The 27,932-nt window shown below is 61.2% G+C and overlaps 3 protein-coding genes across 7 annotated transcripts; 2 read left to right on the top strand and 1 right to left on the bottom strand.

The window, feature by feature from the left end:
- Positions 1–13: 13 nt before the first annotated feature.
- On the top strand, positions 14–17,723 carry LRRC56 (leucine rich repeat containing 56). Its single transcript, XM_036860551.1, has 13 exons — positions 14–250; positions 2,048–2,122; positions 2,608–2,795; positions 4,816–4,903; positions 5,434–5,494; positions 13,416–13,512; positions 13,583–13,783; positions 14,570–14,753; positions 15,168–15,344; positions 15,424–15,488; positions 15,588–15,730; positions 15,957–16,090; positions 17,408–17,723. Exons 3-13 carry the CDS (start codon positions 2,619–2,621, stop codon positions 17,698–17,700), a joined length of 1,620 nt encoding a protein of 539 aa, XP_036716446.1. The 5' UTR covers positions 14–250; positions 2,048–2,122; positions 2,608–2,618; the 3' UTR covers positions 17,701–17,723.
- A 562-nt stretch (positions 17,724–18,285) lies between these two features.
- Positions 18,286–23,921, bottom strand: LMNTD2 (lamin tail domain containing 2). 3 transcript variants are annotated; one of them, XM_036860539.1, is made up of 15 exons: positions 23,347–23,921; positions 22,695–22,902; positions 22,453–22,605; positions 21,967–22,051; positions 21,676–21,831; positions 21,300–21,371; positions 21,129–21,217; positions 20,538–20,839; positions 20,008–20,119; positions 19,703–19,892; positions 19,489–19,608; positions 19,208–19,404; positions 18,838–18,965; positions 18,694–18,746; positions 18,321–18,590 (listed from the first exon to the last, which is right to left on the bottom strand). In XM_036860539.1, exons 2-15 carry the CDS (start codon positions 22,880–22,882, stop codon positions 18,459–18,461), a joined length of 1,977 nt encoding a protein of 658 aa, XP_036716434.1. In that variant the 5' UTR covers positions 22,883–22,902; positions 23,347–23,921; the 3' UTR covers positions 18,321–18,458. The 3 variants fall into 3 exon arrangements, with proteins under 3 accessions (XP_036716432.1, XP_036716433.1, XP_036716434.1); XM_036860537.1 differs by lacking the exon at positions 20,538–20,839 and having other exon boundaries at positions 18,286–18,746; positions 20,008–20,274; XM_036860538.1 differs by lacking the exon at positions 21,676–21,831 and having other exon boundaries at positions 18,286–18,746.
- Positions 23,922–25,028: 1,107 nt separating this feature from the next.
- RASSF7 (Ras association domain family member 7) lies at positions 25,029–27,699 on the top strand. 3 transcript variants are annotated; one of them, XM_036860541.1, is made up of 6 exons: positions 25,029–25,097; positions 25,678–25,808; positions 25,968–26,680; positions 26,806–26,934; positions 27,011–27,092; positions 27,175–27,699. In XM_036860541.1, exons 2-6 carry the CDS (start codon positions 25,685–25,687, stop codon positions 27,198–27,200), a joined length of 1,074 nt encoding a protein of 357 aa, XP_036716436.1. In that variant the 5' UTR covers positions 25,029–25,097; positions 25,678–25,684; the 3' UTR covers positions 27,201–27,699. The 3 variants fall into 3 exon arrangements, with proteins under 3 accessions (XP_036716436.1, XP_036716438.1, XP_036716437.1); XM_036860543.1 differs by having other exon boundaries at positions 25,067–25,113; XM_036860542.1 differs by lacking the exon at positions 25,029–25,097 and adding an exon at positions 25,138–25,370.
- The last annotated feature ends 233 nt before the right edge of the window (positions 27,700–27,932 follow it).

The following is a 27,932-nucleotide window of genomic DNA, read 5'->3' as shown; positions in this document are numbered from 1 at the left end:
ACCCCGCCCGCCCTCCCGCCGGCCCTAGCAACCGTTGCTGAGGGGCGTGACTCGGCTTCGCGGAGCCGGAAGATTCCCGCGGCTCATGAATATTTGCAGATTCAGAGGAGGCCCCGCCCCCGTTGCCTTGGCGCCCAGGCCCCTCAACCCCGCGGCCGGAAGAACAACCCCAAGTCGAAGAGAGCGCCCGGCGAAGGAGGGCGCCCGGGACCAAGTCCCCGGGGCTGGGGCACCGGGGCCGACCCCTCAGGTGAGAGCCGAGAGCGCCTTTGGGTCCGGAGCCGCAGGCCTCTCTGTCTCGTCCCGTGTCGGGGGGGAAACTGAGGCCGGGGATGGAGCAGAAAGACAGTGAGGTCCCAGTGATGCCCCAATTGTCAGATCTGGTCCCCTGGGGACCCATCCCACAACCCCTGGCCCTGCTGAGGGTCTCGCGGTCACCGGGACAGGAGGGACCCCAAGCCCTGCCTAGGGACCCACTCTGGGAGTTTCCATGATAGGGACCTAGGAGGGGAGAGGCCCTACCCTCAGAAGGGATAGCAGGTGGAGGGGACCCAGAGAGGTGATGAGCCCGGCCAGGAGCTGGTGTTAGTCTGGGCCGTGGAGAGAGAAAGGCCACCACATTTCCAACTTCGGGGGCTCACACACAGAGTGGCAGGGCAGGATGGGATCAGGGCCATGAACAGTGTGGACGGGTCCAGGCCAGTGAGTAGATGAGAAGAGATGGTGTCTCAGTGGGAACCTCAGCCTCCAACCCAGGCCCTGCTCCTTGGACCCCAAGACCTTTGGCTAATCTGGACCCATACTCTGGGCCTAGTCATGGGCAGGACCTCAGGTCAGCTGTTCTCAAGCACAGAGGGAAGAGGGTGGCCCACTGGCGTCCCAGGCCACAGCCTGGCCAGCCCGTCCCTCTCCCAGAGCCCGAGGCTGGCAGCCCTGGGGTAGGCAGGGGCAGCATCTTCCTAGGGGGCCTGGTGCTGGGGTCCTCCTTTGAGGCTCAGGGCCTTTCACCAGCTGGAGAAAGGCAGGCAGTAGAGGAACTTTTGGAAAGAAATCCTGGCCAGAAATTCCATGAGGCTCTTCGTGAGGCTCCCCTGCATGGCCTTCACCTCCTTGGGTCCTTGGTGTGTGGTCACTTTCCAGACGAGGGCACGTGGAGCCCGGGCAGCTTGTCCCAAGGCCCAACACTCCCTCCCACCCTCTCTGTCAAAGGCTAGCTGACCACCCCCGCCCCGGGGAGGGTGAATCTTGACCATCCACAGGGGGTGATAGACAAGAACAGTGGCCAGAAGCTGCATCTGCCACATTCACTGATTTTGGGGGGGATATTCTTGAGCCCCTGTTCTGCACACTGGACGTGGCAGGTGAGTGTCCTGCCCACACAGAGCTCATGCTGTCTCAAGCAAGGCACTCACTCAACTGAACTGAGGGCTGTAGAAGGGGGTCGGTCTTATCAGGTAGTAAGTCCAAGAAGGTCGGGAGGGAGCACAGGGGTGGGGGTCGGCGAGGCCCTGATCCAAGGTGGAGGGAAGAAGCCAGGATTTCCGTACAGACTTCTGGCTCTACCCTCAGAGATGATTCCAGGGTCTGGGACCAGGCACAGGCATCTGTGTCGTTAAGGAGCAATGCCAGGTGAGCCTGGTGCAGGTGGACCACCTCCTGTGGGCCTGGGGGTAATGCCCAAGAGGGACAGGGTGCCTGGGAGGCCAGCCCACAGGGGATGGTCCAGAGCAACAGGCCGGGGACCCCTTTTGGAGAGGGTGGAGTTGGGGATGGAGGGAAGTGGGGATTTGAATGAAGACCAAGCATTTGCATTGGATGGATCCAGAGGGACCCTAGCGTCGGTCACCCATATGGCTGTCTTCCCAGTCAGCCGGGCCAGGTGCCCCATCAGGATGGTTGAAAGGACCTAAGGGCCAGGCCCCAGGCTGACAGCCCCACACCTCTGCACCTGCTCGCTTCTGGGCCCTGTGACCTTGGCCCAGCCTGTCCCAGGTCCCTCGAGCATGGTGACCTGGCCAGGAGGCCAACCTGACTGTCTCTCTCGCAGGTGCTGCCTGGGGCCACATGCTGCCCTCTTGCCCAGATGTTTGACCCACGGTGGGGAAAAAGCAGCTGCCTCCAGGTGAGGGGGTCTCAGTGGGCACAGGGGTGGGGGGGGAGTGCCTGAGACCCTGGTCCTGAGCCCCACAGGGTCAGAGACCATCAGGTGGAGAAGGACACACAGCACAAGCCCTGAGGCAGAGGCTGCTGCTGATTACAGCAGCAAATGGGCGAACGGGACCTCGAGGCAGCCCCGCTCCCTCGCCTACATGGGGCCTCAGAGGGTAGGCCGGAGCTGGCACCCCGCATGGACCCTGAAGCATGGGCAGAAACACAGGGAGGGCGGCCTGCCCAGGCCGGGGGTGTGAGCCCAGGCTGAGGGAGGAGAAGGCAAGGCCCCCGGGCAGGCTGGGGCTTCCCCATTACAGCCTTCTCCGGGCCAGAGGTGGGTTCCGGGGGCTTGCTGTGTGCTTGGATACATCAAGGGCTGCCCAGGGTCTCGGCTGGGCTGCGGATCAGAGGAAGAGCAGAGGCTGATCAGCTTTGCCCTCTGCCTACACCCAGCAGGCTGGATGTGAATGGACCAGGCCTGGGACAGAGCCCAGGGGCCTTGGCCAAGCAGAGCCAGTGTCCGAGTGCGGGAGCTGAGCTGGCAGAGCCGGCGCAACCCCCGCCCCCGGAGCAAGGCCCCGCGCGGCCGAGGGGGCAGCCGCAGCGAGTGGCTGGTGGAGGAGCACCTGTCACCTGCCCGACTGGTGAGTGCCGGGGGGCTGGGCTTGGCCCGCTGGGGCCCCTGTGCCTGCTCTACCCTTGGGTCGACCCCAGGTGCTTGGTGACACAGACGTCCCCCAGGCATTCAGGCCGCAGAAGGGCCCGAGCCAGGCCCATCCACAGCTTTGCTGAGCCCCTACCGTGCGCTGGGCTCCAGGGACCCCTCCGTGAACCAGAGAGAAGGCCCCTCTTTCCTGTGGGGAACAGGGTGACAGCCCATCCAAGCGCGTGGCGCACAGACTTAGGGAACCGCGAGCAGAGGAGGGCGCAGGCGTCTGCAGGGCGGGGCATCCTGGGGTCCCACTGACCTCATCTGGCGCAGTTGTTGAAGCCTTTCTCCCAAACCTGGGGTGCGGTGGCAGCCGCTCCCCCACTCCCACCCTGGGGCCCAGCAGGTTCTGCAGAGCCGTCTCGACTGCAGGTTCCTGCCCAGTGACCCCAGAGAGCAGCCCTGCACCTCCTGGTGACTGGACCCCTTCCCTTGCTGGCCATGCCCCTCGCCCGTCATTGGCCACGCTAAGGGCCAGGCACTCCCCAGCGCCCCTCCGGCCCGCACAAACACTTGCACCCAGGTGAGAGACCCTTGGAGACCCTGGGGTGACGCACCCACCAACACTCAGCAGAAGGAAGCCTGGCTGCCTGAGGTCCCCACGCACTTTCCTGACCAACTCGGAGAAGGGTCCACGAGGTCTGGTCACTGCAGGTGGACAGGACACTCCCGCCGGCCCCCTCCCCACACCCCCCAGCAGCCCCTGTGTGTCCGCCCTCCAGCCGGGCCTGCAGCGCCCACAGCACCCAGGGTCCTGGTCCAGCGTGGACCCGTCAGGTCAGGCCGCCGGCCCCCGCTGCTGCACGGGCTGGGTGCTGGGTGCACGCCTTGATCAGAGCCACTCCGTCCACCCTGGGACCTCCCCCTCCCCCACCCAGCTCCTGGCGGGGGAGAGAGCCTGCCTGTGTGAGCGCGGCCCAAGCACCCCAGGACCACCCTTGCTTCCTAACGTATTTGAGTCCAGTGCCCACCGTGCCAAAGCATGGCTGCTGAAGCATTTCCCTTGGTCGCTGGAACCGGGGGTCTCAGGCCTCTGTCCTCCCAGACCGTCCTGCGTGTCGCCAGCATGTGGCAACTGCTTTCTCCCTGAGGCTGAGTCTTACTGAGTCATCCTAACTCCAAGCCCTTCTTCGTTTTTTCTTTTACTGGTTTGAGCTGAGAAGCCATTTTATTTTCCAAGCCACGAGTTCCAGGACTCCTGGGCTCTCTCCACCAGCTCTGAACTCTGCCTTCTGTAAAACCTCATCAAATGCAGTGAACTGTGGCCAGCTCACTCTGCCCACAATTGCCTGGCACCTCTCCACCCCCATCACAGGTTCATTGTGTGCGTCTTCTGCCATCCAGGTTACTACAGGAGACCCTTTTACCAAAAATTCCATTGTCACATGACCTGGGTCTCCATCTTTCCAGTTTCAGTGACACCCACGTCAACCCCCCCCCACCAGTCCCCATCCAGTGTCACATCGTTTCATCATTTTTGTTATGGTAGCTATTGGAGCTGCACCTCAGTCCCAAGTTTTGTATGAGTCAGCTATTGCTATAGTGATGCTGCGTAACAAACAACCACCAAACTCATCAGCTTACAGTGCAAGTGTACCGTCCGTGGGTTTGAAGGAGGCTGGGGCTCGGCCGTGCTGAGCAGAGCTGGGCTTCAGGCCCGAGCTGCACTGGGTCTGTTCCATGGGTCTCGTTAGGACACCAGCACACCTCAGGGCACGCCCTTCTCTGGCAACGGCCCCACCAGCCACACAGGATCACAATCTCCACTCCTGTCACATCACACTTATCGTCCAGCTGGAGCCAATCGTAGCCGCAGTCAACACGGGTGAGGCAGGGAAATGCCTGCCACCTGCTCCAGCCTTGCAGCCAAAAGCAGGAGTTTCACTAGGGGGCGGGGCGGGGTGTGTGTAACTACTGTCCAGCTCTCAGGGCTGACTCCCCACCGACCCCTGCAGCAGGCCCTGGCCCAGGTGGATGACCTCCGACTGGTGAGCGTGCTGGAGCTGTGTGTCAACACCCACGAGAACAGCCTGGGGAACTTTGGTGAGAGCCCTTCCCCGTGCACACCCGCCACCATCACGGCCAGGCCGTGCTTGAAGGCTCGGCCTGCTCGGGCCCTGCCCACCAGGCTCTGGTCTTTGGACCACTGCACCCACAGACCTGCCCTGCACCTTGCTCTCCAGGGACTGAGAACCCTCTCCCGGGGCCCTGAGAGCATGGGACACTGGCTGGGGGGGCCGTGCTCTGGAGCCCAGTGTGTGGTCTGGGCGTGCCCGCAGTTCCCCGTGGGAGGCGGCCTGTGGGCGAGACCCGCGCCAGCCAGGCTCCCCTCCCCGCAGAGTCCCGTGGCCCCGTGGCCTTCTGTGTGCCTCTGCCCCCACGGGGTGCCTCCTGCACCCTCCCCTGCTGGCCTGTGTCATTCGAGCCGGGCCTCAGACATCAGCATGTGGCCCCAAGGCTGCCCCTGGGCCTCAGAGCAGCCGTCGGGCAGCAGGGGCCGAGGGGCGCTGACGCCTCTGAAGGTGCAAAGGGCGGCAGGGCCTGCGCTGACCTCTCTTCCTGCGGCCCCACAGGGCTGCACCTGCCCAACCTCAGCCAGCTGAAGCTGAACGGCAGCTGCCTGGGCTCCCTGAGGTGAGTGTCCACCCCCCGCGGTGGTCACAGGGGAGGGCGTGCTGCCAGCCTGGGTGGGGTCCTGGGCCTCCCACTATCTCCGGCTCCCGGCCCTAACGCCCACCCCTGGTCACGTCGCCCACCCCTGGTCAGCGGGAGGCCCCGCTGAGGGTGACGCCAGCCACCCGGAGCCTGCAGTCAGGGTCGGGCTGGCCACGCCAGGCTTGGTGGCTGACGAGGTCTCCAGGGACCTCCCTGTGGTGCCCGGAAGGCGCCCACTGACCTTCGGCAGAGGACCCCCAACCCGCGAGCCTGGGCGGCTCATCACCAACCAGCCTCTGGATTTGGGGCGTCCCCACACCCCTCACCACAGCCCAGGGCTGTGTCCCCGTGCTGGTGGGGCCGTAGCTGGGGGCTGAGCCGGCCCCATCAGCCCAGCGAGACGAGCAGAGGAGCACGGCCGCCGCTGACCAGCCGGACCTCGGGCCCCACGTGAAACACAGCAGCATCTTAATAGCTTAAAGGACAAAATGCAAAACTCAGGACAGATTAAGGTTTTTTCTTACTTCGTCGGGCTGGAAAGAACAAAGCTGAAGTAATATCAGAGTTTATTGGGTGTTTGAACAAAATGGGTGTCAGGAAAACCCTGCTGGGATTTTTTTTTTGGTTTTTTTTTTTTCTTATAAATTTATTTATTTATTTAATTTTGGCTGTGTTGGGTCTTCGTTGCTGCGTGCGGGCTTTCTCTAGTTGTGGTGAGTGGGGGCTACATTTCATTGCGGTGCGTGGGCTTCTCATTGCGGTGGCTTCTCGTGTTTCGGAGCACGGGCTCTAGGCGCATGGGCCTCAGTAGTTGTGGCACGCGGACTCAGCAGCTGTGGCTCGCAGGCTCTAGAGCTCAGGCTCAGTAGTTGTGGCGCACGGGCTTAGTTGCTCCGCGGCATGTGGGATTCTCCCGGACCAGGGCTCGAACCCGCGTCCCCTGCATTGGCAGGCGGATTCCTAACCACTGCCCCACAAGGGAAGCCCAACCCTGCTGGTTTTATGCGGCCAGACAGCCGTCCTGGGGCAGCGGGAGGCCAGTCCCAATTCTAGAAAGTTCTCCTGATGTTTTAAATGGGCTGTAAGTATCCAGTCATTTCCAGGGAAGATGATAAATGTATTCATTAAGCAGCCTTGCACGATTTTTCCTATTTGTACTGCTGTTTGTCGAATAAACATCAAAAAGAATTTGAAAAACACCTGAAATCCTAGAAGTGGAAGCAAAGAAGATCAGAGGCCGCGTGGCCCCTGTGGGCAGGGACAAGCAGGCGGATGCCAGCTTCCATGGCTCCTGCGTGGCTTCTGGGCCTGCAAGGAAGGGTCTGGAAAGCGGGCTCTCGGAATTGCCTTTAGTACTGATACATGGTTCAGCAATATTCTGACAGAGACGTCAATACTTTAAGTTAACAAAGACAAAGAAAATCATATTTACTCCTTCATTATTAAGGCTTACAAATTAGCTCAAAGAACAATAAAATATATAGAAAACGTATGAAATAAAGGATGGAAACTACAAAGAGAAGTGGAAGGTATAAAATTAAATATTTGTTACCATTTGTAACAAAACAAAATATTTGATTTCAAAAACAAAATCAATTCCAAGAAAAAAATCATGATTTATATAAAACATGTGTTCTGTTCCTTGAAAACGACAGTGAAAAATGTAAGGAATTTTTAAGTTGTCTGTTAGCGAATCCTGAAACTTGGCCGAATGTTGTTTGCAAATCTCGACGGAGTGATAGTAAACAAATATTTGTAAAAGGAAACTAATTCACTATGACAGTGCAATGAAGTAGTATTACAGCTTAGCTGATGACAGAGATAGTCAAGCCATTAAAACCTCAGGCAGTGTTATGAGGACTGGAAAGTAATTTTCATGTGATGGCTGTCACTTCATCCGAAGCTGAGAGAGAATTCAGCCCCTGAAAGTGTCACTGACGTGAGGACAGATGGGGCTGGTTTCCAGGCCAGCCAGCATCCGACAAGAGCATCCTTCACCAGGACCACTGTGTGGGGAAACCACAGTAACAATCTCTGAAACTCAACAACTAACTTGGAGATCATTAAAATGATTGAAGGGACAGTTCTCGCTACAACTTCATCGTGTGTGTGTCCCCTGAAGACTCTCCACCCTTCCTCCTCCCGTGAACTCAGACCATGGTGGCTTTCACTTAAGCAGAAACCCCTCATTTTGATTTGTTCCAGTCCATCAGTTCTGGCTGGTGTTGTGGGTGTTTTTTAGGAGGTTTGTCTGCACCCCGAGGTCTTGGAGATATTCTACTTTTTCTTCTATTCACTTACGGTCTCACTTTTCACTTTCGGGTCTTTAATCCTACTTATCTGCGAGGTTGCTTCCACTCCTGATATGAGATGGGGACCCAGTTCTGTTTAGCACCACCTGGTGAGTCGGTTTTCCCAGCATCGTCTACCCCAGACCCACGCAGACACACTGGCGGAGTGAGGAGCTCTCCATTGTCACAGTCTTTATTGGCACGGCTTTGTGTTAATCTGTAACATGTTACCCTCATCTTAGTTTTCCTTTTTCCAAACTGACCTAGCTATTCCTAAACGCTTATTCTTGCATTTGAGTTTTACGATCAGTTTGCTGGGTTTCACACACCCTAATCTTTCAGGATTTTGTTTTGTTTTGTTTTGGAATTTTAAAAAGTCACATGCTCATTTGGGTTAATTTTTACGTTATATACATCCATGAATATGGTATAGCTCTCCATTCATGTGTGCTTTAATGTTTTTAATAGAGTCTTTAAACTTCTTCTGTAAAGTTCATAGGTTAGAACGCTTTCAGCTGCAAGTTACAGAAACCTGCATCCAACCAGCCTGAGCAGTGAGAAATTGTTTATCCCTTAAGTGCCTAAGGACCACGGGCCAAACCCTGTTCTAAGCACAGAGGATATGTCAGGGAACAGGACAGGTGAGAATCCCTATCTCTGAGGGCACACAAGGAGCCCGGTGGTGGCTCACTCAGCCGGTGGCCCCTCAGGATGTGGCCCCCATCCCCATGCCTGGGGCTGCTGCAGCCACGTTGGTGGGCTGAGGGAGTGTGGTAGCTAGTCTTCTAGGGTTGCTGAACAAAGCACCATGAACCAGGTGTCTTGAACAGCAGAAACTGACTCCCTCAGGTCTGGAGGCCATGAGTCAAGATCAAGGTGTATCTCCTTCTGAGGCAGAGGGAGAACCCAGCTCACTCCTCACTCCTGGGGGTTTGCTGGCCACCTTTGACGTTCCTTGGCTTGTAGACTCATCACCCCAATCTCTGCCTTCAGCTCACGTGGCCTTCTTCTCCCTGTGTCTGGATCCAAATTTCCCCTTTTTGTAAGGACACCAGTCATATTGGATTAGGGCCCACCTCATCTCCACCAATTACATCTTCAGAGACCCTGTTTCCATGTCAGGTCACATTCTGAGGTCCTGGAGGTTAGGACTACAACATATGAATTTGGGGGTGGGGGGAGGATGCAATTCATCCCATAACAGGAAATGTGCCCTCCTGTGTCCATCAGTAAGAACAAGAAGGTTCCCAGCATTCTTCTGTGTTTCTTTGGCCGGAACTGTATCATGTATATACTCTCTTACACCAACCACTAGCAAGGGATTGGAATTATGATTGGAGTGGGCTAACCAGGACCCCCACCTGTGCACCCCTCTGCCACTTGGGACAGGGCAGGACACCAGCCTCCTCTGAAGGCAGGGCTCCCTGAAACCAGAACTGAATTAATTCCCACATACTTATAGTATTTTTATAATCATGGATGAGGTCCTGATTCTGCTGTATTCTGTTTGATTGTTGCAAATTTAGAGAAACACTATGCTGATTTAGAATAGATTTTTTAAATTTTTATTTTATTAACTTTTATTGGAGTATAGTTGCTTTACAATATTGTGTTAGTTTCTACTGTACAGCAAAGTGAATCAGCTATATGTATACATATATGCCCTCTTTTTTGGATTTCCTAGAATAGATTTTTTAAATCAATAAAACAATTGATTTTTATAAATGGGTCTATTGCCTCTGGCAATAGTGTACCTTTGTTTTGTATTTAACATTATTGCCAAACTCTCCTATTAATTCAAATAATTTGTTAATTCAGATGGGTTTCTGTATTGATGGTGATGTTATCAGCAAGTTACGAGTGCTATCTTTCACTCAAATCCTCCTGCTCCTTTTTCTTGTCTTATTGCTTTGGCCAGGATCTACTAGCCAGTACGATGTTAGACAGCGGCAATGACAGTAGCAGGCATCCTTGGTTTGTTCCCGATCTTAACGGGTATGTGTCTGGGTTCCTCTGCATCTATTGACATGATCATAAAATGATATTTCTCCTTTAGTCTATTTATGCACTGGATTCCACTGACAGATTTTGTGATGGTAATTCATCCTTACATTCCTGCAGTAACACTACTTGATGAGTTATTTTTAAATCACTGTAACGTTAAAATAATATTTGCTTTGCAATTTTCACATCAGTCTTCATGAGTGATAGTGCTTTAATTCCCCAGTTTGTACTTCTCTGGTCCTGGAATCAATGACTGACTCAGACGGGGCCCTCCCTTTTATTGTTCTCTTCAACTGCTTAATTTTTTGAAACTTCCTGTACAAGAAATTATTGTGGAAGATAGAGATTGTCTATTCCATGATAGATTTTACTTTTAAAGCTGATCCAGATCCAGGGACTTGGCGGGGGTGGGGGGAGGGGTGTTAATCACTGTTTAATTTCTTTAGTGGTTATTAATTAGTCTAGTTTTCTTTCTTTTGGCACCAGCTTTGTCTAGTTTTCATGAATGTTGGTATATAGTTTGTTCATAATGGTTTTTGTTGTTTTAAATTGCTGCTATAGCCATAATTATTCCTCTTTTTAAGTTCCATACATTTATTTGCATTGTCCCTCTGTTCATCCTTGATCAGTCCTGCCAGAGGATTGTCTATTAAGTTTTTAAAGAATCAGCACTGGGCTCTGTTAATCTTCTCTATGGTTTTTCTAGTTATTACTGGTTCTATTCTAATCTTGATTACATCTTTCCTTCGTGTTCTCTTGTTATTTGCTGTTGTTCTTTTTCCAGCTCCTTGAGCTGAATGCTTAGCTTAATTAGTCTACTCCTTCCAGTTTTTTGATAAATATATTTAAAGATCTAACTTTCTAGGGCTTCTCTGGTGGTGCAGTGGTTAAGAATCCACCTGCCAATGCAGGGGACATGGGTTCGAGCCCTGGTCCAGGAAGATCCCACATGGCGCGGAGCAACTAAGCCCGTGCACCATAACTACTAAGCTTGCACTCTAGAGCCCGCGAGCCACAACTACTGAGCCCACATGCTGCAACTACTGAAGCTCGTGCGCCTAAAACCCGTGCTCCACAACAAGAGAAACCACCACAATGAGAAGCCCACGCACTACAACAGAGAAGCCCCCGCTCACTGCAACTAGAGAAAAGCCCGCACACAGCAACGAAGACCCAATGCAGCCAAAAATAAATTAATTAATTAATTAATTTTTAAAAATAAAATAAAAAATAAAAGAATCCTGGAGGGCAGCTAGCAGAGGCTTGGCATGTGCAGAATTGTAATCTTTGCAGAAGTGAAGAGAAAAAATAGAACCTAACAGTTGTTTAATGAATAAAGAAAACTTGTCAGACATAAAAGAAAACTTTCATCTACAGATTGAAATAAAAAACTGAAACTGAATTGCCAACCCTGAAACATATCCTAATAAAGTTCCTGGACTTCAAGACACAGATCATATTGGGGGCAGCCAAGGAAAGAGATCAAGTCTTCCTTTAAGAAGAGAAAAAAAAGGAAGTTTTCCTCAGACTTCTCCATAGAAACACTCAAAGCCAGAAGACAGTAGAATGATGTCTACACAGCCCAGCAGAAAGACGGTATGAATCAAGAATTTCATACCCAGCCAACATTTTGGAATGAGTAAGAGATTAAGGAAAATAGTTTGATTAGCCCCTCTTGAAGGAATCATGAGACGCAAATTTCAGCCAATTAAAAGATGGGAAAATGCATTGAAGGCAATAGACGGGGGAGAAACATGGAATCTCTGTAACTAAAGGTGGAGATTACGATAACAGCACAAAACTTAAAAAACGCAACATACAGGGCTTCCCTGGTGGCGCAGTGGTTGAGAATCTGCCTGCCAATGCAGGGGACACGGGTTCGAGCCCTGGTCTGGGAAGATCCCACATGCCACAGAGCAACTAGGCCTGTGAGCCACAACTACTGAGCCTGCGCATCTGGAGCCTGTGTTCCGCAACAAGAGAGGCCGCAATAGTGAGAGGCCCGCGCACCGTGATGAAGAGTGGCCCCCACTTGCCGCAACTAGAGAAAGCCCTCGCACAGAAACAAAGACCCAACACAGCCAAAAATAAATTAATTAATTTAAAAAAATAGAATCTAGGCAATAAAATAAAGTCTAACCTTTTAAAACAAAAAACAAAAAATGCAACATACAGGTTAATTGGTGGATGAGACGTAACCGAAGGGGAATTTGTGAACTGGAAGATGGGCCCCAGCGATGCAGAAAGGTGAGGCAGGCCAGGAACACCTCAGAGGTGAGGAGGCGGCTTCACGTGGACCAGGGGAGCAGGCAGAACCCCCAAAGCAGGAGGAAGAGCAGATGCCAAGACCCGGGGTGCCACAGTGCAGGTGCGATTCAGGACCATGGGGAGACCAGAGCTGCTGGAGCCGGGGCAGGGAGGGCAGGGTGGCCAGCAAGGACCAATGTGCACCACCTCATCACCGCAGGGAAGCCCCTCACCTCAGCATCTCCAGTGAGTCAGCACTTCCAGGCAGCATTTCAGACCCTCACTCCCAATCTGAATGCCCAAGAAGCTATTAATAGTATAATTAGGAATATAGCAATACCCCCAGCATGAAAGGGAAAAGTCAGGACAAACCCACAGGACCCCAGAGGAAGCAGACAATGCCAGGAGGGGAGTAAAACGTCCAGGCACCTTCAGTGAATGTTCTGAGAGACACAAGAAGACATGGCTTCTTTGCACCCTCAAAACAAGAACAGAATGCCATGAAATAAGATCAGAGAACAACGAAGGGCGCTTGGGAATTAAATGTATGAGGGCTGACAAAAAATGTTACCGGCATTGTTGGAAGACAAGAGAATCTCCCAGAAAGCAGAGGAAAGGCAAAGAGATGGAAATGGGAGAGAGAAGGGATGAGAACAAGCTCCTTCTCAGAGACCACACGTGAGAGGCTGAGCTCCAGATATGAGAGCAGAGACCGCGAGGAGAGAAAATACAAAAGGGAACATCCCAGAAGCTGATGGAAAGGATGTGCAACAGTGGGCCGGTGCCCGGACAGGAGACGAGGGTCACCCAGGCTGAGAGGACCCCGCGGGCAGAGGTGGGGCCCACTGAGGTCGGGGGCAGATGGGAGAGCCCCGGCCTGCCCACTGGCAGGGGAGCGGCCGCCAAGGGAGGGTGGCACAAACAAGTCCCAGGTGGGGGCAAGGGGACGGGCTGTGACACAGGGAAATCATCCACAAAAGAGGCCAGGGGGAAGGAAGGAGGGAGGACACCCCGGCTGACCCCGCTGGGGAGGGGACATCTCGCCCACACCCACTGCAGCGGGCAGCGGCCGTCTAGCACGAGGGCAGCTCCCGCGGCCAGGCCCGGACCCTGCAGGGGTTGGATAAGGTGCCCAAGACAGGCGGCTGCAGCCAGGAGGGAAGACAGGGGGCCGGGGGCTCTGGAGCCCCTTCCTCGGCCTGGAGGCCACCCAAGCCAGTCACAACTGTCCCTGCACCTGGAGACAGCCAGATGTGGGTGGCGGCTGGGCAGGAGGCGTGGCACAGGGCCTTCACGGCCACCGAGACACGACCCTCCGCCCCAGGACAGCACTGACCAGCCAACCCTACCCTCTGCAGGGACCTGGGCACCTCCCTGGGCCGCCTGCAGGTGCTGTGGCTGGCTCGCTGCGGCCTGGCTGACCTGGACGGCATCGGCTCCTTCCCGGCCCTGAAGGTGGGTCTGCGGTGCTCTGGGGAGTGCAGGGGGCCCAGGGGCCCTGACTGAGCCCCCTCGTGCCCCCCAGGAACTCTACCTTTCCTACAACGACGTCTCGGACCTGAGCCCGCTGTGCCTGCTTGAGCAGCTGGAGGTGCTGGACCTGGAGAGCAACTGCGTGGAGGACCCGGGGCAGCTGTGCTACCTGCAGCTGTGCCCGCGGCTGGCCTCGCTCACCCTGGAGGGCAACCCGCTATGCCTACGGCCCGGCCCCGGCCCCGCCCACCAGGTGGGCACCGGGCGGGGAGGCGCTCTGTAGCTCCAGCCTCTCGGCCCAGGCACTGCTTTGCCCACCTGAATGCCGGCTGGGTCGCAGGGTATCCCAGGGCACACGCCTAGGGCACGCCCGCTTGTTGCTGGGGGCTTCTTCACTGGGAGCTCATTCCCATGTGGCTGGAGGCCCAGCGGCTGCCAGCTCGTCCTCCTGGGCCAGGACCGGACTCCGAAGGGCCACGCGTACACCCCAAGAGGTCTGTGCACACGCCATGGGGAACCACGCGTGTTCTGTACAGTCTCCACTTAGAGTCGTGTACACAAGCACACACGCTCACGTACACACACCCGTGCAGGCCCCGTTCAGAGGCAGCCCCAGCCCCTGCAGCGCTGCTCGTGAGCCGGGGGCCTGTGCACACCGCCCGCGGCTGCACACACCCCGGCACTGCCCGTGAACACCCAGAGCTCACACGCCTGCCCAGCTACTCATGGTGCCCACGCACAGCGGCCACCCACTGGGCCGGAGCTCTGAGTTCAGGCAGCTCCGCAGGCCAGAGGGCACCCCTGGACCCTGGCAGTGAGCCCAGAGAGTGAGATCATGCGTGGGTAAGAGCCCAGGGCCCCTGCAGTCCCTGCTGTCCCAGAGTGACCCCGGCTGGCCTGGCAGCCTGGGCAGAGAGAGATGGCATCCCCGACCCCCCAGTTCCCCTGCACTGCCCCCCAGCAGGTCTGGGGACAGCGGCTACGGGGCGATGCTGGCCTGACAGGCCCACCGGACGCAGGCCTGCCACCCCCACCGCAGGTGCCCCAGGGCTACAACTACCGGGCAGAGGTCAGGAAGCTCATCCCCCAGCTGCAGGTCTTGGATGAGTTGCCGGCCACACACACATGCCTGCCGACCTCCCGGAAGCTGGACCACGACTGGCTCATGGTGAAGGAGGCCATCAAAGAGGGCAGCGTCCTGCACAGCCTGCTCCCCGGGCTGGGTACAGACGGAAGCCGCCCAGGGGCCTCGGGCTGGGGCTGCCCCAGGAGAGGGCTCCACCCCCCACCCCTGGCCCCGCCCACCGGTCTCTCAGAGACGGAGAGCCGCCTCCTGTCGCTTCTCAGCCTCGAACCACCACCCCACCCCACCCCACCCCCGCCTGCCCCGTCCCCAGAGCCCTGCACACCCACCCCCAGGCCAGGACACCCTCCCTGTGAGCAACCCTGGTGGGGGCCTCCCCAACCCTCCTCAGGGGGAAAGGAGGGCCAAACCTGCCCCCTGGTGGCGCTGGGCCTCGGGCACACAGATGCTGGGTGGTGGGGGGCCCTGCTCCGTGGACAGGGTTCAGCTGGGGGGCTCCTGGGTGGCCGGCTGGCGTGGGCCGTGATGACCTCTGATTTTGACTGTTGTGCAGGTCGTCCCCACGGATCCCCCGTTTGGAGACTCAGCCCCGAGCTATGCTCACCTGAGACCCAGCGCAGGGCCCCCAGGCCCTGGCCCCGCTCCCTGCTGGTCCCCGGGGGCCTCCTGCCTGAAGGCCTTCTTCCCCAGAGCCCAGCCCCAGAGGACGACGCCAGCAGCCTCACCCACGGTAGGCAACCCACCTCGGCCTGAAGCTGCCCTGTAGCCCCTCAGTCCCAAACTAGGCCCAGCCGCACCCTCTTCTTCAGGTGCCGGCCGGGTCCTCTGTGGAAACCCCACCAAAGGCCTGCAGGAGCGTCGGCACCAGTGCCAGGTACAGCCTGCTCCCCCCCGAAGGCCGTGCCCCGGCCTGACGCGCCTGCCCCGGCACCCCCCGAAGGCCGTGCCCCTGAACCAGCCCCTCCCTCCCCAGGCTGGGGCACACCCACAGAGGCTGCCGCCTCCCGGGCCGGAAGACCTGGCCACCCGGGCCTCCGCCCCAGGGCCTGACCCTGCAGACAGCCGCCGCCACCTGGCCTCGGCCGGGCTTCCGGCCTTGAGGGAGCTGCGCCTGCGGTGGGTGCTCCATGCCCCCCACCCTGGCCCTGCCAGCCTGTGTGTCCCGACAGGCAGGGGCTTATGGCTGGGACCTGCCTTGGCTGAGTGGTCACTGGTCCTCCGGGTGGCTGGAGGGGCTGGTCATGGGAGCCCAAGGCTGGGGGACCAGCCCAGAGTCACACTCATTTGGGATTGGCTCCAAAGGAGGGGCAGGGCTGCAGCGTCTCCCCTCCCCGCACCCCAGTCCCCTCCCCAGTAGGTGCCTGGAGTCCCCGGAGGAGGGGGCCGCCGCCCCCGGGAGCCCACAGAGGGGCCCTGAAGAAGAGCAGGACAAGGCTGGGCCCAAGACTCGCCCCAGCCCCCCGAGCCTGGCCCCAGGTACCGGCGTGACCGCGCACACCGGCTCAGACCGGCTCTGCCCCCTCCTCAGCCAGGCTCTGAGATGGGTGGGACAGGGAGGTCCTCCCTTGGGGATGGGGTCTCACGACCGAGGGGTTCCAACCCCAAGTCCCCCTCCCCTGAGCCCATGGGACCATGTGGCCACCGGGGCTGGGTGAGAGACAGAGAGAAGGCCCTCCAGAGAAGGGCAGTGTGAGCAGAGGCCAGAGGGGTCCTGAATGAAAGAGCAAGTGGCCCCAGGGTGGGGGCAATGAGGGGCCAGGATCAACAAGCAGGACAGCCCCACCAGAAGACCTGAGGGGAGCATGGCACAAGGCCAGCAAAGGGAGCAAGGCCACCAGATGGGCAGGAGACCAAGGCGGGGAGGGGTACTGCCCTTCCTCTGCAGACAGGGCCTATGCTGGGCTCAGGACACAGAATTAAGCCAGGCGAGGCCCTCCCTCAGGGACACTGGCTTCAGAGTGACCATGGCTGAGAGGAGCAAATGCAGAGCCTGTGAGGCAGAGAGACCCCTCACCCAGCAGGCCCCAGGGAGGCTTCCTGGAGGAAGGGTCTGAACCGACTGGCAGGACAGCTGGGTGGGCAAACCTGGGGAGGGGGCGTTGTAAGCAGGGGCCACAGGAGTGTAGGCTGCAAGATTGGCCCAATGACCCTCCGGGGTGGCGTGGCATTGGGGGCGGGTGCGCATCAAGGAAGCCAGGATGGAGCAGGGACAGGGCAGGTCAAAGCTCTGCACTTCCTGTGCCGGCTGCGGCCTGTGGGGAGGGGCTGGGGAAGGTGGGCCATGAGACAGCCAGGAGGGGTGGAAAGGTGGAGGGGGAGCTGGCAGGCAGCCAGGAGGAGTGGCTGGAGGGGTGACAGCCAGTGAGGGACAAAGGGGAGCCAGGACCTCCTACTCCAGTCCGGGCCCGGGTGGGCTCTGGGTGACCACAGACACACCCACCCAGCCTGCCCTCAGGTGGGTGCCAGGGCCTCGCTCTATAGGGGAGGTTTGGGAACTGCCCCAGGGCCACCAGCCTGTGAGCATGCCCTGGGGGACAGGACCCAGTGACCCAAAGCCAGAGCCCAGATTTCCCCAGAGATGGGTCCAGCTCAAGCAAAGGTCAGAGGTCACAGGGCCGAGGGGCCACAGCTTCCCTGGGGAGCACAGGAAGTGGGGCAGTGGGGTGCTGCCTTGGGGGGGGGTGAAGGGCTAAGGGGAGGAGCCACAGTGGACACTGCAGCCCTGCCCATGGTGACTGCCCCAAGTGACTCCTTGGGGGCCCTTGTCTGACGTGCTCTTTCCTTCTTTTCCAGAGCCTTCCAGGACCTTGGGCTACAACCTGACCCCCTCTCCTCCCAAGTCCCTCATGCCATCTGACAGGGGCAGCAGCTCCTGGGGGTCCACAGATCTGCAGTTCCGGGGGCGTCGCCTCAGAGCCCTGGGTAGTCTGGGGCCTGGCCTGGGTCAGGGGCTGGCTGCAGTGACTGCTCTGAGAGCCCTAGAGGTGGCCTCAGGCCCCAGCCCTCGAGCCGAAGGCTGTCCAGGCCCAAAGCCAGCACCAGATCCAGCGGCCAGACCCCCAGCCTCCGGTGCATGCCGCACCTGAACCTCATGACCCCAGCCCAACCCCACCCCTAGTGTACACCACTACCCACTGCCAGGCTGGCCTGGGCGGTAGGCAAGGGCCCCAGGGCGATCGTGGGAGCCCCCGTGTGAACTCTGGCCTCACAGAACCCAGAGCACATGGGCGGGTGTGTTGGGGGGTGGGAAGTGAGCCTGGTACAGGAGAGGACCCTCTTGGTAGAGGGAAGTTAGGAGTTGGGACCACCAAGGGTGGGAAGAGGGAGAGCCCAGGATAGGATGGTCCAGCTCGCCACCGCTGGCCCAGCTGCCCACCTCTTCCGTGTGGCCTGGCCTTCCCAGGAGGAGTAGGCCTGGAAGAGAGCAGACTGGGCCCAGGCTGGAGCTGGGCCCTGTCCATCCCCTGGCCAGCCCTCCAGCTGCCCCAGGGCTCTGAGCCACCCTTGGGCTGCCGTGGTCCCGAGCAGAGGCGCTTGCCCTAGGCCAACCAGGGTGCAACCACGCCTCCCATCCCTGGTGGACTTGTGGGGTTCCCCGCGCGGGGATGGGGTGGCCAGCTCCCTCCTCTTGGGGCCGGATACCCGGAAACCAAGCGAATCATTTTCGCGAATCATTTTCGACTGTCAGGTGTACAGAAATGCGGTTTACTTGGTAGGCGGCGTTCGTTCAATAAACTATGCAGCTGGCACCGCCTGCCTCCGGCGCTTTCTCCCCGCCCCGCCCCGCAGCCACAGTCGTGGAGACGCGGGAGCACAGGCGCTGGTGCCGCCGCCCTGCCCGGCCCTACACCGGCCAGCGCGAGTCCGCGGTGATGGGCGGGCAGCTGAGGAAGCGGAAGCCGAACCTGCTCTCGGCCGTGCTCTGCACCGAAAGCGCCACCATCGGACAACCGCGGTCCACGCTCTTCCGGCGCACCTGGGGGGGCGGAGCCTGAGAGGCCGCAGGGCGGGGGCGGGGGCGGGGGCGGGGCGGGGCGGGGCGGGGCGGGGGCTGCCCGGACGCCCGCGCCAGCACTCACCCGGACCTTGAGTTCCTTCCTAGCCTGGCAGTCCTCGAGGCCCAGCCCTGCCTCTGCGCGGGACAGTGAGGGGGTGGGGTCGGCCGGCAGCCTCCTTCTCGCTGTCCGCCCCTCCCTCCACGTCCCTCCCTGCTGCGCACTCACCGGGGATGGGGATGGGGCTGGCGGGCAGGAGCTCTGGGTGCGTCTCGGCGGCGCCCTCGGGCCGCGCTGGCACCTCTCGCTGGCGGAGGAGCTTGCTGGTGCTCAGGCGGGGCAACTGGACCCGCGTCCTGGGGGGAAGGGCGGTGAGGGGGGTCGTGAGAAACAGAGCCTGTCCGCGGGAAGGGGTGGTTCTGGAGGGGACGGGGCCAGGGGAGGTGGATGACCTGAGAGGAGTCCTGAATAGCTGGAGGGTGGTCCTGGCAAGGGCGGGCCCTGGGGAGGTGGGGGACAGTCCTAGCAGGGGGTCTGGGGTCTTTGTCGAGTCTGGGCCTGGGGAGGAGGTACGGACTGAGGGAGCCGAGGTCCCCACCCCGGCCTCCGGCGCCCGGCCCGGGCCTCCTGCACCCGACCCTTGCGCGGGAGTCGAGGCAGGGGCTGCTGCTCCGCGAGGTCGGCACCGGGCCGGGCCTCTGAGAGCGGGAAACGGTCGATGGACAAGTCGGTGTTGTCGGAGAAGATCCTACACACGGGGGTCACGCAGTGCGCGGCCTGGTGCTCGCTGAGGACCTGCGGGGTCGTGGGGGACACGGTGGTCACCTCCACCCCGCAAAGCCGGCCCTTCCCACCACCCCCGCTGGGACCCGCACTGACCTCGCCTTGGGGGTTCAGGAGGAGGGTCACGCAGCCCCGGCTGGAGTGGAAGTGGACGGGCTCCTGGCCCAAGGACGAGGGTGGCTGCCGCTTGGTGCTGCCGGGCGCCTCGCCCCACACCTGGGGACGGCGTCGGCGGCGGGTGAGGGGTGAGGGGCCGGCGGCGGGGTGGGGCCGGGGCGGGGCCGCGAGGGGCGCGGGGAGCAGGGCGCACCGTGATGTGGTGCCTTGGCTCCAGCAGTGTGCTGGGCGGGAAGCGGTACATGCACACGGGGAAGTCGCGCACCAGCTGCTGCAGCACGAAGCCACCCAGGTCGGCCGTCTCCTCCAGCGAATGGTTGAGGATGCGCACGAACCTCCGGCGGCGGCTCACCGCCACGATCTTCAGGCAGGAGCCCGCGGGGCTGGGGCGGGAGCGCGGGCAGGGGCGCTGTGCCGAGACGTTCGGGCCCCTCCCACCGTGGTCCCGCTAGGAGACCTGCTCCTGCCCCTGCGCTCGGGGCTGGCTCCCCTCCTCACCTTGGACAGCGCCCGGAATGCCGGGGGTGGGGATCCGCACAGGACTCAGCCTCCTGGCCATTGCTGCCCTGCCTGTCCGAGTGGGTTTTCCGGAGATCCAGGGAGAGGCGGCCTGTCCAGGAGGGGAACCCCAATATGGAGCGTCCACTGGGGACATCTCCTGTGAGGCCAGACCTGGCCCACAGCGCCCTGCGGTTCCACGTGGGAGAGGAGCAGCACCAGGCAAGGGTCAGATCCCAGACAGGAGAGGTGGCTGGACCCAGGCGGCTGAGGGAAGCAGAGGAGTGCCTGGCAGCACTTGCTGGGGGGTGGGGGGAAGTGGATTCAAGCCAGAGCACAAAGGCAGTGGCAGTAGTCCCCCAAGACCACCTTAACCCCTAGGGATGTGGCTGGAAAGGCCCCAGCTGCCTCCAGCTGGGCTACTGTGATAGCCCAGAGGGTGGGGGACACCCTTTAGGACTTTGGGCAGAGGTCACAGTCCTGCGGGGCTGGGAGGGGGGAGAAACCAGGGGAGACCCGCCCCACTCCACCTGCCCACGCTGCTCGACTGTCCCCGCAGAGGCTCTGTGCCTGTGCCTCCCTCTGCTCTGCAGTGTGGCCTGGCGCCTGGAGAGGGTCCCCTGTCACTTTCTGCACGTGATAGCGTGCAGCCAGCAGGCAGCTGCTGGACTCGGAGTCGGCACCCCCGGAGCTGCTGGCGCCCACCAGGGGCAGGGAGCTCCACTCGACGCTCTTGAGACGATGCTCCCTCTGCCAGCAGTACGGCTCTGAGTTCCACTGGTCAGGCTGTGTGGCCGGTGGGAGCTCCGGGAGCGGCAGGGCCCGGGGGTGCCTGCAGGTCAAGAGCAGCTCGCTGCCCGTGGCTTCCGCTCCTGGACCCCAGCCCTGCCCCCATCCAACCTCCATAAGGAGGGCAGGGCACACCAAGTTGTGGCCCCAGTCCCTGGGATCCAGCCTGGGCAAAGGGCTCATGGCTGGACAGAGATGGCCCCAGAGCCCTTTCCCTTCTAAGTGACCTGTCCAGGGACACTAAGGGGTGGAACTTGGAGTTTGGTCCATACCAACCAAGGCAAGCCCTCCCCTCCCCTCACCCCTAGGGAGTCCCCACCCAGTGCAGTTACTTTTGATCCAAGCTGGACTCGAGGTCGGTGAAGAGGTTGGGGTACCGGTGGGCGATGCTGTTCCAGTCCACATCCTCCAGCCGGAAACCCTGGCCAGGGAGCAACAAGCACATGACCTGACCCTCCCGCAGAACCGCAGAGCCAAGAACACACCTGGAGGGCCTCGCTTACCTCCCCAGCAGTGGGGGACCGATCGTTCTCAGAGAGGTCACTGGGGTCCATCAGGGTCTCTGCCGTCACCACCTGCAAAAGGGGCAGCAGGCTGGGGGAAGAACTCCCCTCTGCCCAAGGTCACTCTCCCCTCTGACCTCCCCAGTACCTGAGGCACACACTTGCTAAGTATCAGGTGGCGGGACTACAGGGCTTGTAGCTCCTCCTTGTCCCAGGCCTCGGTCCTGGTTCCAGAGGCAGCCTGAGGGGGGCAGGCCTCCCAGGCAGCCCAGGGACCCCCAGCAGAAGTGCCAGTCTCAAGGGGACATGCTAGCTGTCGGAGGGAAGACCAAGGAGGGCAGGCTTGTGGGGGCCGGGGCCCAGGGGCCAGGCTCACCTCCACACTGCCCGTGGAAGACCGCAGCATGCGGCCCACCCAGGAGGAGCGGGCCAGCTGCAGGAGGCAGGACTTCTGCAAGGCCTGCAACTCGACCTCCAGCTGCCTCAGCGTGTTTCCGGTCTGCAGCAGCCGCTCCTCCAGGTGTGCCTTCTCCTGCTCGGGGAGGGCCCAGAGGTGGGCGGGGCCTTCTGCAGACCCTGCCGGCCAAGGCCAACCCCTGCCTGGCCCCCCCATCCTCACCCCGGCTTGGGTCCCGCACCCCGCTCCCTGATCCCACCTGCCCCTCACCAGCTGGGCCTGTTCCTTATGCTCTTCCAACTCCAGAGTCAGCTTTTGGACCTGGTTTTGCAAGAACTTCCGACTGCGCGAGCTCCTGGGGGAAAGGGCAATCTCAGCAGCCCCCACCTCTGGGTCGGCAGCCAAGGAGAGAAGGAGGGGCTCCTCTTCACTGTCATTAGGGGCCTGAGGGCACAGAGTGCAACTGGGCCAGGCCAGGTCAGGCCCTGAAGATGTCTGGGCTGGAGGTGGCGTCTAGGTTGGGTTCAGCACCCATGGACGTGTTGGGGATTAGGGTCTGGGTGGCTGTACAGTATATTAACCTCTTCAGGGCTGGGGTGGGGGATCAGGGCCAGGTAAGGACTGGGGCTAGAGGCGAAGGTCAGGGCCAGGGTCAGGGCTGCGGTCTTGGCAGTGGACTTTGGAGTCAGACATAAACTCGGAGTTAGGGTCGGGACGGAGACTGGGCAGGCGGGGGACCAGCAGTATGCTGCTGACCTCTCGGCTGGAAGCCCAGCCACTTCCTGCAGGATACGGCAGTGTCGGGCCTCCCGGTGGTTCTCAATCGCCCACCGCAGGGCCTGAATCTCCAGTTCTCGCTGCCTCCACAGCAGCCGCAGGGTGCGGGGGTCCAGGGACTCTGGGACAGACCTGAAAGGCCAGTGCTCCTGACGCTTGATCAGGCCCTGTTCTCTGGCTGGCCTGGTCCAAGCGGCTGACCTCCCCCCTCCCCTCCTTACTGCAGGCTGACGGAGGAGACCATCCTGGTGCAGCTGGGCTTGGTGTCCTGAGGGCACGCGGGAGCCCCAGGGTCGGCAGAGGCGCTGGCTGGAGGCCCCACGTGGCCGCTGACCAGTTCTCGGTCCACCAGGGATGGGAAAGCCTCTTCCTCGGCATCTTCAGCCTCCTGACAAGATTCAGGGGCCATTCTTGATGTTGTTGAGGGAGCTGAGAGGAGGGATGGTAGGGCTGCCCTGGGTCCCGTGTGTGGGCACCCCTGCAGGGCTCTCCTTACATGGCCAGCGCACATGCGTGTGTATGGCAACCCCAAGATGGCACCGCTGGTTCACAGGGCATCACTCTCCAAGAAGGGGTGTGTGTGTGTGTGTATGTGTGTGTGTGTGTCTGCCCCACAGGACAGCACACTGCCAGTCACGTGGGTGTCCACACCTGTGTGTTTCTGACCAGGCAAGGGCAGCAGGTCACCCCCACTCCCGGCACCATGTCACTTGGGTGTTCACACATTCCCCGTCATCTCCCCCCTGTCACCCTTGCCCTCCAGGAGCTGCAGTTCCGCCCCCCAGCCTAGTGCAAGTGTCCCCAGAGGTGCTAGTCCTTTGCCGGTGATGTCCCTGTCCCCCTCAGACCCAGGGCCCTCCCCCCAACACTCACCTGAGGCCTGAAATCCAAGCAGGCCTGGGGAGAGAAAGGTTCTACAGTGTTGCCATGGATACCAACATCCAGAAGGGGAGGGGCCGTTTGTCACCAGGAGCCTCCAGGGAGACCCCAGACCGGGGCCCTGAGTGGACCCTGGGCCCCCTCCTTGTCCAGCCTGAAGGAGAAGCTGTGAGAGGCTGAGCTACTGCCCAGCTAACCTCCGCAGGCCCAGAGGACACAGAGTGACCAGCAGGGCCTGCCACGGTCCCCAGCTCAGCCCAACACCTCCAACCAACCCTGGGGCAGGTTCCCACCGTCCCTCCCCAGCCTGACCACGGTGATCAGTGGGTATTGGGGGCATTGCTGCCCTGTGAGTGTGTCCACAGGCCAGCAGGACGGCCTTCGTGAGAATGTGGCCCTCAGTGGGGCCTGAGCTGACTGGGGAGGAGGGAGAGGAGGCAGGTGAGAGCTCTGAGAACCTGGCGGAGGGGCTTGCTGAGCTCTAACCAGCAGTGGAGCCCCTCCTGAGTTCTTCCTACGGCCTCTGTGCCCATAGCGGCTGGTGCCCATTTACCTGACCAAGAGAGAAGCCTCCCCTTCCCCTCCCCCCATCCACCTCCACCACTCGAGCCACTGCAGGGAGGCCTGGGGACACTTATATAACGATGACAATGGTCCCCTCACCCGCGCCCCTGGACAAAAGTGAGGCCCCAGACCTGACCCATAAGACTCATGCCCTCCAGTAGATGCCCCACCCCCACCCCACCTTCATTCCTTCACCATTCATTCATTCAGACTTTCAGCTTTTGCTCTTGGTAGGACTTGTGGCGGGAGGGAGGACCCCCCCACCCCCACCCCCACCCCGCCCATGGCCCAGTCTGATTGGGCGAGTACAGGCTCTGGATGCCCTTGCTGCTGGGCCACACAGATAGTATTGAGGCTACGAGGGGCCCTGGCTGCCGCGCTGGCTTGGGGTCTCCTGGCAGGAGAGCAGAACTGGCCTGGTGCAGGAGCGTGTCCACAGCTTGGGCAGGCATTGGGCCCCACTGAGGGCAGGAAAGGGTGGGGGGAAGGAACCTCAGACAAAGAGTTCAGGGCCTTTGTCCCAGGCAACCTCTGGGCGGCCCCCTCACCCACCAGGATTGTCAGCCTGGCAGCAGCCAGAGAGGAGCAGCGGCCAACCAGCTCCACTCCCTCCCGCTAAGAGCCCCCGACCCCTGTGCGTTCCGACGCGGGCCCATCAGGCCGGGGGAGGGGCGGTTCTGGCCCCGCGGCTCCTCTGGGCGCAGGCCGGGCTCGCGGGGTCCCAGGCCGGCGCCCCCTCCCTAGGCGGGAGACTCATCAGACTGGGCGGCTTCTGCGGAAGTCAGTCGTGGAGCGCGGCCAGGCACCTGCCCCACGCGCCGCCTGCGACCGCAGTCTGAGACGCGCTTCCGTGTTGTTTTCGGGCTTGGGGCGTGCGTGGACCCAGGTTCTGTCCGCCCCTCAGCTCCCCGGAGCCCCGCCCACACCTGGGCGCCGCCGGGGGCGGGGCGGGCGGGGAGCCAATGGGGAGGGCCAGGGGCGAGGCTCAGAGTAGGTGGCTAATGGGTGTCGGCACGGGGCGGGCAGTGCGCGCCGCGGAGCCAATGGAAGTGTGCGGGGCGGGGCGCGCCGGCCGTGGGCCAATGGGGTGGCGGGCCGGGGCGCTCCCGCGGCGCTGTAGGCGGCAGGTTGCGGCGGCGCCCGGCGCCTGGCAGTAGCCAGTTCGCGTCCGGATTCCGGAGGTAGGCGAGCGTTCCGGTGAGCCGCGCCGGGCCCCGGAGCTTCCAGAGCGCAGGGCGCGGCCCCGGACGGCGACTCCGACGGAGGGGCGCAAGCCGGGCCGGCGTGGGGGCCGCGCCGCACCTGCACCCGCCCCGGGCGGGGACAGCGGCCTCGCGGCGATCGCGGGGACGGGCGGGAGTGGGGAGGGGCCGCCCATGCCGGGTGCGGTGGGTCCGGAGGGCCGAGGTCTGCGCGCGGACGCCCAGCGGGAGGGGCTGTACCCTCCGAGCCAGGTGGCTGGGTCTGGTTAATGATTTGCCTTGTTCCGGGAGTGGGGCGGGGCGAGAGCAGGCTGGGAAGTGGGGAAGCCTCCGAGCGCTGCGGGAGGGCACACTGGTTCCCCCTTTGGGGGGCACTGGTCTTTGCTACCCCAACCCCAGGAATGCGCGGCCTGCAGGTGGGGCTGGGCAGCAGACGCTGAGGGGCAGCAGTCCTGAGCCAGTTCAGGGGGTGAGGGGCAGGCCTCAAGGAGGAAGAGCGAGGCCAGGCTGTGTTGGGGCCATGCAGGGCCTGACCCTGTGGCCTTCACCCTCCCTGCAGGACAGGGATGCTCTCAGGGCTGGCGGCCATGGAGCTGAAGGTGTGGGTGGATGGCATCCAGCGTGTGGTCTGTGGGGTTTCAGAGCAGACCACCTGTCAGGAAGTGGTCGTCGCACTGGCCCAAGCGATAGGTGAGTCCCCTGAAGCATGGATGGGCCCAGCAGGTGCACCTGGGGTGCCCCAAGGAGGGTGGGGCTGTTGCTGATCCCTCTTGCCTTCCCCCAACTGCACGAGCCAGGTGGACAGAGGGTAAGGGATGTGGGCTGACTGACCCCTCTCCCCTACTCCAGGCCAGACAGGCCGCTTTGTGCTTGTGCAGCGTCTCAGAGAAAAGGAACGGCAGCTGCTACCCCAGGAGTGTCCAGTGGGTGCCCAGGCGACCTGTGGACAGTTTGCCAGCGATGTCCAGTTTGTCCTGAGGCGGACAGGACCCAGCCTCGCTGGGAGGCCCTCCTCGGACAGCTGCCCTCCCCCTGAGCGCTGCCCAATCCGAGCTAGCCTTCCCCCAAAGCCTCGACCAGCACTGGACCGTGAGCCCTGCAAAGCACTGACCTTCAGCCTGGGGTTCCCTGGGCTGGCCCCCGGCCCTGTGCCACCCGAGCCTGTGGGTCCCGTAGCACCAGTGCCGGGCTGCTGCGCAGACCTGCAGGACTTGGAGCAAAGGGTGCGCAGGAACGCAGCGGAGCTGGGCCAGGAGGCCTTCTGGGAGCAGGAGCTGCGGCGGGAGCAGGCCCGGGAACGCGAGGGGCAGGCCCGCCTGCAGGCGCTGAGCGCGGCCACGGCTGAGCATGCCGCTCGGCTGCAGGCCCTGGACACCCAGACCCGCGCCCTGGAGGCCGAGTTGCTTCTGGCCGCAGAGGCCCCTGGGCCCCCCTCGCCCACAGCGTCTGTCGCAGAACGCCTGCGCCAGGACCTGGCCGCCCAGGAGCGGCAGAGTGTGGAGGTGCAGGGCAGCCTTGCCCTGGTGGGCAGGGCTCTGGAGGCTGCTGAGCACGCCCTGCAGGTGAGCCCGCTGGACCCCGCACCCCTGCCAGTCCCCCCATCGCAGGGTGGATTTGGGTGTCGGTCTCAGGATCAGACGAGGGAGAGCATGAGACCGTGCGCCTCTGAGGGTCCCGTGTGCCCCAGGCCCAGGCCCAGGAGCTGGAGGAGCTGAACCGGGAGCTGCGTCAGTGTAACCTGCAGCAGTTCATCCAGCAGACGGGGGCTGCACTGTCCCCACCCCCACGGCCGGATGGGGCCCCCCCTGGCACACAGGTCAGAGCGGTTCTGGAGGGTGGCCAGGTCGGCGGGGGGCCCAGCCCAGCTCCAAGCTGACCCGCTCTTCCCACAGGATCTTCTGCCTCCGGCCAGAGAAGAGCCCCTCCTGGGAGCCCCCCCGAGTCCAGCCCTAGTGTCCAGCCTGAGCCCAGAGAGTATGTCTGTCTCCCCCACTCTGGGTGGGATGAGGTCCTTTTGTGGCCCCCGCAGCCCTCTCAGCCCATGTCTTCCCCACAGTCACCCCCATGAGGCAGAACTCCTGAAGGTAGCAGCTCTCGCCCCAGAGTGCACGTCCAGTGCCAGCCCAGCCCTGGGCTCTGATGACACGAGCAAGGGCAGCCAAGGCCAGCCCAGCCTGGACGACAGCAGGCGAGCTCGGGATCACAGAGGACTCCTTCCACCATGCAGTGGCAAGCCCTGGTACCCTGGGTCTGAGATGGGACGCCTCGGAGCCCTAGGGTTTCTGCTGCAGGGGGCAGGGGAAGGCTGAGGACTGTCGCTCTAGTCCTTGTCAAATCTGCCCGGACCCCTGGAGAAGCACGGGGCATGGCCAGCCCAGAAACCACTAGGCCCCAAAGGCCACAGCTCCGTGCTGGGGAAGGGAGGTGCACGGACCACCCTGTGTTCAGCCTGTAGGTATGTGCTTGCGTGCGGGAGGTGTCCTTCCCCACGTCCGTGTGTGTGCAGGTGCACGCACACACGTGTGTGTGCTGCCTTCCTACCCCGACACTAAAACTTCAATAAACTGCCCCATGTGGCTTAAGCGTGTCCCGAGGCCGCGCTGGGCAGGGTCTGTGGGGTCCCTGGGGCTGCCTGGGGCTGGCAGCAGCAAAGATCCTGAGATGGGGGTTTCCCAGGGGCCAGTCATCAGTTGGTCTAAAGCTGGAGCTCCCAGGGGCTCACATTTCAGGCTGCTGTGTCCACCCACCCCCTGGGGGGGTGGCCCTTCCCTGTTGGTGTGCGGGGGGGCGGGGGGGGGGTTCTCTCCTTGGCAA

This window comes from Balaenoptera musculus, chromosome 8 (genome assembly GCF_009873245.2).
Source record: "Balaenoptera musculus isolate JJ_BM4_2016_0621 chromosome 8, mBalMus1.pri.v3, whole genome shotgun sequence".
NCBI classification, from domain to species: Eukaryota; Metazoa; Chordata; class Mammalia; order Artiodactyla; family Balaenopteridae; genus Balaenoptera; species Balaenoptera musculus.
Note: the sequence above shows the minus strand (reverse complement) of the source record. Positions and strands in the feature narration are given on the sequence as shown.

Bases quoted from the DNA above. Each gene is read 5' to 3' on its own strand.
- LRRC56 (XM_036860551.1), top strand. From the start codon at position 2,619: ATGGACCAGGCCTGGGACAGAGCCCAGGGGCCTTGGCCAAGCAGAGCC. The intron at 13,513-13,582 runs GTGGGTCTGCGG...CGTGCCCCCCAG, and splicing joins GCTCCTTCCCGGCCCTGAAG to GAACTCTACCTTTCCTACAA. The intron at 15,345-15,423 runs GTAGGCAACCCA...CCTCTTCTTCAG, and splicing joins CGCCAGCAGCCTCACCCACG to GTGCCGGCCGGGTCCTCTGT.
- LMNTD2 (XM_036860537.1), bottom strand. From the start codon at position 22,882: ATGGCCCCTGAATCTTGTCAGGAGGCTGAAGATGCCGAGGAAGAGGCT. The intron at 21,832-21,966 runs GTGAGGGGCAGG...CTCCCCGAGCAG, and splicing joins ATAAGGAACAGGCCCAGCTG to GAGAAGGCACACCTGGAGGA. The intron at 18,966-19,207 runs GTGGGGACCTCG...CCTTCCCCCCAG, and splicing joins GCCGGGCGCCGGAGGCCGGG to GACGCGGGTCCAGTTGCCCC.
- RASSF7 (XM_036860541.1), top strand. From the start codon at position 25,685: ATGCTCTCAGGGCTGGCGGCCATGGAGCTGAAGGTGTGGGTGGATGGC. The intron at 26,681-26,805 runs GTGAGCCCGCTG...CGTGTGCCCCAG, and splicing joins CTGCTGAGCACGCCCTGCAG to GCCCAGGCCCAGGAGCTGGA. The intron at 26,935-27,010 runs GTCAGAGCGGTT...CTCTTCCCACAG, and splicing joins GGGCCCCCCCTGGCACACAG to GATCTTCTGCCTCCGGCCAG.